This window comes from Camelina sativa, chromosome 8 (genome assembly GCF_000633955.1).
Source record: "Camelina sativa cultivar DH55 chromosome 8, Cs, whole genome shotgun sequence".
Taxonomy (NCBI): Eukaryota; Viridiplantae; Streptophyta; class Magnoliopsida; order Brassicales; family Brassicaceae; genus Camelina; species Camelina sativa.
Genome location: NC_025692.1, coordinates 2,234,452 through 2,246,351, shown reverse-complemented (window position 1 = coordinate 2,246,351; position 11,900 = coordinate 2,234,452). Strand labels below are relative to the sequence as shown.

General features: G+C 35.2%; 2 protein-coding genes across 2 annotated transcripts; one reads left to right on the top strand and one right to left on the bottom strand.

The window, feature by feature from the left end:
* On the top strand, positions 223 to 1,683 carry LOC104709129. The gene is made up of 2 exons (XM_010425788.1): positions 223 to 788; positions 879 to 1,683. Exons 1-2 carry the CDS (start codon positions 223 to 225, stop codon positions 1,681 to 1,683), a joined length of 1,371 nt encoding a protein of 456 aa, XP_010424090.1.
* Positions 9,670 to 11,383, bottom strand: LOC104705705 (myb-related protein 315-like). The gene is made up of 3 exons (XM_010421762.1): positions 11,150 to 11,383; positions 10,888 to 11,017; positions 9,670 to 10,199 (listed from the first exon to the last, which is right to left on the bottom strand). The coding sequence occupies exons 1-3, from the start codon at positions 11,280 to 11,282 to the stop codon at positions 9,671 to 9,673; spliced, it is 792 nt and encodes a 263-aa protein (XP_010420064.1). The 5' UTR covers positions 11,283 to 11,383; the 3' UTR covers position 9,670.

Genomic DNA, 11,900 nt, shown 5'->3' with positions numbered 1-11,900 from the left:
GTAAAGTTTCAGTTTTCTATCAAGTCTCTACTCTGTTTCCTAGTTCTTTCAAAGTCTACTTCGTAAATTTGAAATTCTAATAGAAACGAAGGAGAGAGATCAGGATCTCGCTTTAACAGAACCGAGAAGGAGAAGGCTGATCATAGAAAAGAAGTGCAATGTCATGAGTGCAGTGGGTATGGACACTACAAACCTGAATGTCCTTTGTTAAAAAGAAAAGAGATGAAATGCTTTGAGTGTAAAGGCTTTGGACACCTAAAGACTGAATGCCCAAATCTACAAAAGGCAAAGAATAAGTCATTTATTAGTTTCAGTGATTCAGACTCTGAAAGTGATGAAGAAAAAGGGATGTTAAATCTGTTTACCTTTAGTGTCAAGAGTGACGATGCTCCTGCTGAAAGCTCAAATGATGATGAGGAAGAGTCAATTACTAAAGAGAGCTACTGTGTACTGTATGACAATTGGGTTCAGATGTGTAATGAAAAATTACTACTTATCAAAGAGAAGTTACAATTGGAAGCCAAAGTCAGTATGCTAGAAGAAAGTAAGTCTGAAGTTTCAAACTGCAAGGAACTACCTCATGCTGAAAAGGAGGTGTTTGAGAAGAAGCTACGAAACCTTCAAGAACAGTATGTTTTGGAGAAGGAAAGGTCAACAAATCTTGAAAGAGAACTGAATGAGAATCATAAAAAAATCAGGATGTTGAACAATGGTGGACAAAAACTGGATGAGATTCTTTCAATTGGAATTATGGGATCTCGACATCAAGGTCTGGGGTATGACAAGAGGTAGGATGTTGAACTTTTGTCACGTGATAAGGTTGTGAGCTTTGTGAAAAGCAATGTAAATCATGAAGTTGAGTCGACCATACTGGGCAGAGTTGAACTACAGAAGGAGGTTGTAGTACCAATACGAAACAGACAACTTCAGAACAAATCTGATAATTCTCAGAAAGTCTGGTCAGATTCCAAAAGAGGAAGAAGGAAGTACACTTGCTTTCACTGTTGTAATACAGGTCACGTTCGAAGATTTTGCTACAAATTTAAAAACAAGATCAAAGAGCTTTGGATGGCCAGAAAATGCTTCATCGATCCATTTCACTTTTGTCAAGTCTGGGTAGCTAAAAGAGATCTCTACAGTAAGGAGTCAGAGAACAATGAGCTAAAATATGATCAAGCAATTCAAGAGTCTGAGGAAATCAATCTTTGCTGTAATTTTTCTTCGATAATCAGTGAGGAGGAAGTGTTTAAAGCACAAGTAGCTTTTACTTCTGCAAGCAGTGAATGTGGTAATCCTTGGTACTTTTATAGTGGTTGTTCACGTCACATGACAGGGAATCCAAACTTCCTATCGGCATATGAAGAAATCACAGGTGGAAAGGTAACATTTGGTGATGGTGGAAAAGGGTCTATTAGAGGTAAAGGACAGCTTGAGGATGATAATCAGCCATCATTAATCAATGTATACTATGTTGAAGGGTTAAAAGCAAACCTGATTAGCATCAACCAATTGTGTGATGAAGGTCTAAGAGTAATTTTCACTAAGATTGATTGTCAAGCAGTAGATAAAAACAACAATACTGTCTTGTTTGGTGTTAGATCAGTGAATAACTGCTATATGTGGAAACCTTCATCAACATGCTTAGCCGCAACTGTTTCTGAGGTTGAACTTTGGCACAAGTGATTGGGACACATGAATGTGCAAAGTCTAGTTAAAATAGTGAATGGATGTTTGGTTTGGGGGGTACCTAAACTTGCTGATAAACTCGATTCTGTGTGTGAAGCATGCAATAAAGGAAAACAAATCAAGGTGAATCACAGAAAAGTTCATGACATTATTTCGAAAAGGGTCCTTGAATTGATTCATATGGATCTCATGGGTCCAGTCCAGATCGAGAGCATAAACGGAAAGAAATACATTTTTGTCTTGGTTGATGACTTCTCAAGGTATACTTGGGTAAGGTTCCTACGAGAGAAATCAGAAGCAGTAGAGAGTTTCAAGATTCTTGCACTACAACTTCAAACTGAGAAAGGAAGTATCATTCAGATCAGGAGCGATCATGGAGGTGAATTTCAGAATGAGGAGTTTGAGAAATTCTGTCATAGACAAGGTATTCACCATCAGTATGCAGCACCAAGAATACCACAACAAAATGGGGTTGTAGAACGGAAAAACAGAACTTTACAAGAAATGGCTCGAGCTATGCTTCACGGAAATAATGTTCCTCAGAAGTTCTGGGCAGAGGCTGTAAGCACATCATGCTATGTTATCAATAGAGTATATGTCAAACCAGGAACTAAGACCACACCCTATGAAATCTGGAAAGGCAAAGCTCCTAATTTATCCTATTTTCATATTTTTGGATGTGTGTACTATATACTGAATGATAAGTATCATCTAGGCAAGTTTGATTCTAGAAGTGATGAAGGATTATTCTTGGGTTATGCAACTAACAGTACTGCCTACAGAGTTTATAACAAAAGAACAAGAATGGTGGTTGACTCAGTTAATGTCGTATTTGATGATAGAAGTCGACTTGTATTGATTCGACTTGAAGAGGATGAATTAGAGGTACAACAGTTACCAACTGAAGAACCACACGTTTAGAAGAAAACAGAGGAGTCCACGTCGTGTGAAAAAGACAATAAGGACCAGTCATCAACAAGCTTGGATGTACCAAATCAACTGCAAGTTCACAAAAATCACTCTTCTGCAGATATAATAGAGGAATATGGATGAGCGAACTACTCGACATGTCAAGTTAAATTTTCAGGAAATGCTGCAACAATCATACTTTGTAGCACAGGTCGAACTGCTGCAACATTTCTGCTTCGTGTCACAACTAGAACCAAAGAATATTCAAGCTGCTCTTACTAATGAATTTTGGTACGGTGCTTTTCATGAAGAATTAGAGCAGTTCACAAGACTTGATGTGTGGGATCTTGTTCCAAAACCTGCTCATGTGAATGTTGTTGGCACAAAATGGATCTTTAAGAATAAAATTGACAATGAAGGAAATATTGTTCGCAATAAAGCAAGATTGGTCGCTCAGGGATACTCGCAAGTTGAGGGTGTTGATTTTGATGAGAGTTTTGCACCAGTGGCACATTTGGAGTCCATCCGTCTTCTACTTGGCATAACATGCTTGCTCAACATTCGTCTCTATCAAATAGACGTCAAGAGTGCATTCTTAAATGGGTTGCTGCAAGAAGAAGTTTATGTGACTCAACCAAAAGGGTTTGAGGATCCACGTCACCCTGATCATGTGTAAAAACTGAAAAAGGCACTTTATGGTCTTAAGAAAGCCCCTCGAGCTTGGTATGAGAGATTGACACAGTTTCTGCTACAAGAAGGTTTTGTAAGAGGAAGTGTTGATAAAACACTTTTTATACATCAAACTTCGTCTGGAATTTTGATTGTTCAAATCTATGTCGATGATATAGTCTTTGGAAGCACCAGAAAGGAATTGGTTGATATGTTTGTCAGAACCATGACAAAGGAGTTTGAAATGAGTATGTGTGGTGAGCTCAGTTATTTTCTTGGTTTACAGATCACTCAGACAGATGAAGGCATCTTTATCTCTCAAAGCACTTATGCCAAACAGCTTGTGAAAATATTTGAAATGCAAACAAGCAAGCCCAAAACTATTCCTATGAGCACTTCGTGTATTCTCACCAGAGATGAAAATGGTCTCAAAGTGGATGAGAGACTCTATCGTGGGATGATAGGAAGTCTATTGTATCTTACAGCTAGTCGGCCTGATTTATGTTATAGTGTAGGTGTCTATGCTCGTTACCAATCCAGCCCACGTGTGTTACACCTGACTGCTGTCAAACGAATTATTAAGTTCGTCAAAGGTACTTTGGACTATGGTTTGTATTACACAAAACAAACTAACTCGAGTATTGTGGGTTTTTGTGATGCAGATTGGGCAGGTTCTACAGATGATCGCAGAAGCACTACTGGTGGGTGTTTCTTCTTGGGCAACAATCTTATTGCGTGGCATAGCAAGAAGCAAACTTGTGTATCCATGTCAACAGCTGAATCTGAGTACATAGCTATGGGCAGTTGTTGCACTCAACTTCTTTGGATGAAACAAATGTTGGCCGATTACGGTATCACTACTAAAACCCTTTTGATTCATTGTGACAACACTAGTGCTATTAATATTGCTAAGAATCCAGTCCAACACACTCGCACAAAGCACATTGATATTTGACACCACTTCATACGAGAATTAGTTGAAGGAAAGCTTGTGGAATTACTTCATGTTGACTCTGAGAAACAGCTAGCGGATATATTCACTAAAACGCTTGATGCTACCACTTTCACAACACTAAAAAAATTCTCTCAGTATTGGTGAATGCTGACCATCGAGCTCGTCAAGGGATCGTTGTTCCAAAGTGTTTAGAATCGCTCTTACCTGTTCTTTATGTTATTGTTCAAGGTTGATCTTGCAGATGAATTTGGTGATGATCCTCTCTTCTTGTCACCGTTGGTTACTCATGGACCGCTCGCGTCTCTTGTGTCAGTCAGAAATACTCAAAAAAGGGAATGTTGTAGATTGATCAATGATCCTCATGTGTCTTGATAATGATGAACGGGTGAGCTCATCTACCTCATTTGTTATTATGTTGCCTGTGCACAGATCAACCAATGATCCTCTTGTGTCTTGATCATGATGAACGGGTGAGCTTGTCTGGTCCACAGTATGGCCTCTTCGTCGTCAACTCGTCGTGTTCTGCCATCTTGTGCTGCTGCTCCTCGCCGCACCTCGACTCGTTGCCGTACCTCCACTCCCCAACTCCGCGATGCATCTCCTCCTCCTCCGGATTCGTCCTCTCGTCTTCCTCCTCCTTCGGATCCGATGGATTTTGGTGACAGTGAAGCCACAGGATCTGCAGATGACACTCCCGCTGGATCTAATGGTGTTCCCTTGGCAGGTGCGGCCGATGATGCCTCTCTCTCGTTTCAGGCTCGGTATCTTTCCAATCATCTTCTTGTTGCAGCCCATGATTGTCGTTATCCACTTTTGGCAACACCAAAGACCCGACCTCTTAATTTCCGATTTGCTTCGTAGCTAGCTTCTCGTCGCCATCGTAATCTTGAAGGAAGGGAGTTTACTGCTCAAAAGGTACTTCCTCTTGGTGTCTCTTCGATGTATGGAGCTCAACAGTTGATTGAGTATGCTGGCTTGCTTTCTACGGTGCGAAATGTGGAATCGTTCAACAATCAAGTGATCTATGAATTTTATGCTAATTTGGCTGACTTGGAGGTTCGACCTTCTGGTCTGATGCAAGTCTACATCCGAGGTCAGATGTTTGAATTCTCGCCTTCACTTATCAACCGCTTGTTTTTCATTGATGTTTCTGGTGTGGATCCCAACAAGCCTTTGATCTCTGTCAAAGTTTCTAAGCATGCCCTTGTTGAGTTCTTGTCCGAAGGGAATATTTCACGCTGGAAGTATTTGACCACTGCTCGGTTTGGTAAAAACATGATCATGCTGCATAAGATCAGCTGTTTTAATTGGTTTCCTACAACCAACTTGAACACCCTGAATCTGGAACGTTCTCAGCTCTTATACATGATTGCCAACAGGCGTCCTTTTAACTTTGGTCAGTTTGTCTTTGATCATATCCGCTCCATTGCTGCACTTAAGGGCCGTGGCAACGCTCGTCTGCCTTATCCAAACTTGATTTATCAACTTCTTTGTTTTCAACGTGTGCTTCCGCTGTACTCTAGTGACACGTTTTCTAGTGATCCAGAGCAGTTCGCTCTTGATGCTAAGAACTGTAGGCAGCTTAATATTCCGCTTGTCATTACACCTCGCATGGCACTTGCTGATGATTTTTCGGATGTTGTTGAGCTGCTTCTAAAGTTGCAGAGTCGACTTGCAGGTAAGTGTTTCATTCTTTTCTTCTTGGAGTTGTTGTTCGTCTTCATTGCTGTTTTTTATATGAATGGTGCACTCAAGCAGGGGGAGAGTATGATGATCCTAATGCAGACACTGGTGCTGCTGATGAGGAGGATGCAACCAACGGTGCTGATAGTGATTCTGGTGGGGAAGATGCAACCGGCGGTGACAGTGGTGCTTCTGCTGGTGGTGCAAGTGAGGGGGAGGATTAGTACTAACTAGGCGTTATGAAAGTTGTTTTTATTATTCTTCTCTTATCTCTTCTTTTGGATCTTTGCATTGATCATGATGTTTGCTGTGTTTTCTAAGTTGTCTAATGACATTGTTTAGGATTCTGAACTTCGGTTATGATTCTGAACCTTGTGTTTGAATGATTAATTATGCTCGTCTGAGTACTAATACTTTAACTATGATAGGCTCAGGGCTAATCTTGTACTAACAGCTATCAGGTTAGTCATCGTCTTTTTGCTTGAGGTGTCGCATTCAGATAAAAAGGGGGAGAATGAAAGCATGAAGACTATCTGATGCTACAAGGATGTGCTGAAGGATGTTGTAGGATTCTGGAAGATGATTATGCATCTTGGAGAGTCGTGAATATTCGATGATGTGGAAATACTTTTGAAGACATGTTAATTGGAGGACGAGATATTATCGTATCAACTAGAAGATTTGTACTTATCCTTGTTTAGGAAAGTAGATCATAGGAGGATTACTATATATTGGTTTGTAAGGGCAAACGTGTGGTTGGGCGGTCAAGAGAGTTAGCTTTGAGATTTTGAGAATGATTAAGAATTGGTCAGTGATGTTTTGATTGGCTGTGTGTAAAACTGATTAAACACATCTTGTAAGGTGGTTTAAGTGATTCTTAATATTAGAACAAGTTTTGTTCATTGCTGGCTGTACTCTGTTTTTACATCTGATTCATCAGCGTTAATCACTTAAAAGACGCGTTCTCCAACAGTTCATCTATCACGGCCCATGGCCTTATAGTTTCGTCTAGCTTTCCAAATTTGAATTCGATATATATAGCTTAGTTTGAGACTATGTGCATGTAAAATTCATAAACGAAGAGAGTTTAAAAAAATTTACAATTTTTATTCTTAACAAGTAAAAGTTGTTATAACTTATAAGATAGACATTTTAAGAAAGTTATTTTGTAGGCTTACACGTTAAAGTTTTTACTTTTTAGTTATACTAGGTTTTGAACCCACGCTACGCATGAGTTTATTTGATATATTTTGATGAAAATTATATATAATAGATAATGGTAATAAAATATTATTTTATAAAAAAATTTTAATTAGTATTAAAGAAAAAAAATAAATTTCATATACACATTTTTTAAAAATATAAAAATCAGTTGTGTTGTAAAATCAAATCTGATAAAAAAAATTATGAATTTAACTCGACGTCGAGTCGAGACGAATCAAACTGATGACCTTACATATCCTAAACAATTTTTTTGACCAACAGAAAAACGGAACAATTTTATCATCATGAATTTAACTCGTTTGCATATTTAATTAATCGCTATGACCTATGTTTTCGTGTTTTTTATTCCATGTTTTCTTATTCTTCATATTTTTTCTTGTCATTTTCATTATCAAATTTTGTGGTAATTGTCATCGTTACTTTTACCATCTGGTTCTTCGTTATACTCTTTTTATTCTTCTTCTTCGTCAACTTCTTCACATTCTTCCACTGAAAAACATTTTTTTTAGATTACCACACAACTTGTTAACCCATCAAACTCCAAGAACAAAATCATTTCTTTTCTCATAAAAATAAAAAATAAGATAAAAATAAAAAATGAATGAAAGAATATCAACTTATCTATAAAATCATACACAAAAATATATTTTATAACTCATAAGAAATAAAAAACACAAACGTAGATAAATAATATAATATATGTATTACATCAATATTTATAATATTTTAAAATTTTAAAGGTTTCAAAATATAAAATTTGAACCTTTTAAAAAGTTTCAATATTTATAATATTTTAAAATTTTAAAGGTTTCAAAATATAAAATTTGAACCTTTTAAAAAGTTTCAATATTTATAAACTTTAAACTTTTAAAAATTTGAAATATTCTAATATATTTTTTGAAACTTTTTAAAGTTTAGTTTGATCAAATAAAAAACTGGATCAAACCGAATAAAACTATTAAACTGGGATGCCTGATAAATCAAGCTTTCCTGCTCATTCGTTGTTGAAAGAATTTTAATCTTATTTATAATGGTTCTGAATCATTGTCTAAAAATTTTCTAGCCGATGTGGATATTGTACATAGTTCTTTTATTTCCATAAATTTAAAATTTTCCTTTTTCTAAAAATTTCTGGAAATTTAAAAAATGTTAATGAATGACATATCAAATTCTGATATGATGTTTAAATAATTCTTAATATAGAAAATTCTGGAGATTTTAAAAAATATTAATTAGTGACATGTCTAATCACAATTGGAGATTTTAAATCCTATGTGGATGCATTTAAGAGCTTATAGTTTCTACATTTTATTAGTATAGATTTCCGGTTCTCACTCAAAGTTTTGGGTGATCAAAACTTTTAGCTGTAAAATTAAATAGTCCACTCGATCACTGGATATTTTAAAATGGGTTTAGACTTTAGATAGTATGACACCACCATTTTACTAGCCAAATAGAGGTTTTTTTGGGTATATATTTAATAGAACTAATAAATATAATTATGAAAAGTATAGAAGTTAATTCAATGATTGCAAAAATCCAAACACTTGACGCAATCAAAATCGTCGCCATTGTCTTTTATCCCAACAACTACGATCACCATGATCTAAATACTGTTTTTGAAAGATGTTTAATTAACCTTAATTGATTTTGGGCTGAGGGAATCAAATCTTCATTAATCGATATTTTAGTAGAAGTGATTAGTTCATTATTTTTTTAACACAAACTAATGATAATCAAATGCATGTTTTCGAATGAAAGTAGGTACAATTGTTATTTTATTTTCTCGCAAAAGTAGGTAGGTACCATTTATTTTGGATCTCATAGTTAATTTTGAAACGGGTCAATTCATCAGTTTCATTTTTTTTTGTTCTTCTGATCAAGTTTTTATTGATTTCACAAGTTTTGTTTATTCTACGTTTTTCTAATCCATGAAAGGACGCATCGACCTAATTCACCTAATAAAAAACTTATTGTGTCGCACATGTGGGATATGTATTTGTTTAAAAGTGCTACAATTATATATAGTTCTCGTGTGAAACTTCAAAGATGACAGTAGGAAATTATATTTGAACTATAACGATGATGGTGATCCTGACTTTGACCAATTAAACTAAAATTGACAATACAACTTTTCAAAACAAATGATAAGTTTATTCAGATAAGTAAAATATTGCCGTCTTATATTTATTCTGGTAAATTAGTCATCATATATATGCATACATGTTGTATGAGCAAATTATAATACACCATCGTACGCCATGCATAAGATACATATTAAGCTATATATAGACTTAAGTTTCTTTTATTGCTTAACTCTAAATACTAAACTGTATATAAAAGCTCTTTGTGCATTGGTTTTACGGTTAATGAGAAATTTATTTTCACAACTTAAGATAGTATCAGAGCCAAGTTATATACAAGAAACCGATTTACTTGTGATAATTGGATATATTTTTATTTTTATGACAGCTATAATTATATATATATATATATATATATATATAGATATATTTTACAATGTTATAATACATTACATTTTTTTTATAAAAAGAAAAGATTATCATCAAAGTTTGCGAAGAGGTCCCATGGTACAAAAGGATCCGTCATATCCAAGTCCCATTGGTCTAGAGAGATAGAATCTTCTGCAAAATATGATGAAGATTCACTTCTTGAAATATTACTATATAACGAAGAGAGAGACGAAGAGGTTATCTCGTTGCTTTGCGGTTCGAATAGAGATTCCAAGTCTACTTCTTCTACACCTAGAGTTTTGCAGTTTTTCGCCAGTAGTTCCTCATCACTACCGGATATTGTTAATGCTTTTGTTGTTTCTGTGATGACATCATCTTTTGGAGTTTGATCATTGATCTCTTCTCCTTCATTGGTGCTAGAACACGTTTTTGGTTTTGTATCCTGATTAGGATCGGTATGATGAGTGGTATTATTTATCGGTTTGTGCGTAGCCGGATCCAACCCAAGATGTTTCATCTTCTTCTTAATCTTCGTATTCCAATGGTTCTTTATCTCGTTATCCGTTCGACCAGAGAAATGAGAGGCAATTTTAGACCACCTACGACGTCCAAGGAATCCATAAAATGCAATTAGCATAGATAAAGCATTTAACATATTGACGACCAAAAAAATGCATTTAGCATATAACATGAGTAGATCACATTTTATATTATTACAAGTCTCATGAAGTAAACAAAAATATATACAGTATATATATAGTCTAAGAGACTCAGATCGACATGAAGGATATCTCTACAAAAAGGTTATATCGTAAGTAGAAAAACCCCAAATGTGATTTGTTTTTTCCATAGCTAATTAATTACTGAAAAAAAAACACTTCATTGCACTAGTACTATATACATTCGTCAAACTCTTTTGCTTTTTTTTTTTCTAATTAACCCACTTCCATGCACAAGTATATACGTCAAATTCAGTTTTCTTTTCATGACGCATTCTCGCAATTATCTATGTTTTGGTTTAAATATGCATAGTTTCGTCACTACTATAAAACTAAATAATTCAATTTTTCATACCATTCTCATAAGTTTTAGCAAGAAAAGATATAAAATGAATTAAAGGAAGCTGGTTATAAGAAAAAAAGAATTAAAGGAAGCTGACTCAAACATATCGGATCCAAATCCAAGCATGGTGTTACATTCGAGAGATATTTCATTTGCAGAAATCTAGTTTGACGCCGGCTAATGAAAATATATGATATTAAAAAAAATATATTCATATTATCGTACCGGTTGCCAAGTTGAGAGTGAAGTTCCATAATTCGATCTTCTTCAGCATCAGTGAAACCACCTCTCTTGAGATCGGGTCTCAAATAATTAATCCATCTTAATCTACAGCTCTTCCCACATCTCAACAAACCTTCATGTACACGTACGTAAACGTTAATTAAACTTCCCAACAAATAAAAAAGTCAACAAAATAAAACCTACCTATGCATCAATGCATGCATGTATAAATATAGGTATATGTATGTAAAAAACAAAAAAGTACCTGCGAGTTTGGGGACAATTCTCCAGCAGTGGATGCCATTGTTAAGAATGAAGTTCATGAGTCTATGATCTTCTTCTATAGTCCATGGACCTCTCTTCAGTCCAATTTTTTCACAGCAAGGTTTTCTCCCCATATGATTTTTTTTAAAAGAAAGCTAATATATATGACATTGACCAAGTATTCTACATATAGCTAATGCTAATTTGAGGCAAACAGAGAGAGCTTGAGTTAGTAAAAAATTGTAAAGAAGAGATCGTTGGATCAACTAATGGGCATTACTTATAAATAATAAGATGTGAGTTGGGAAGGGCAAAGATTCTCTCTTTTGACAGGTCACTTACAGGCTAAAAGACAAATGAGTCCAAATTGTAAAGCAGAACACTAATAAGTGAAGCAGTAAATAATGATTGCTGAGACATCTAAATTAAGATTTATTTATTGAGAAGTGTGTGATGTTGTTTACAATAATACTATGAACTTGTCGACAAACTTCTTTTGAGCTTATGATTCATTAATTATCAAAGTTTGCACCAAAGTCTAAAGCCACTCTTAATTTAATAGGTATAGATAAATTAAATGCGATCAACTATATACAACATTACATAATTTTAATACGTGTGGTGGCCGAATTGAGTTATTTATTAGTGATCACCGTGGTATATAGCCTACTAATTTGTATTAGTGTTGTCATCAAATCATACCATAACCTTTGTTCAAATCATGTGAATATACAAATGAAAAATATAATCAT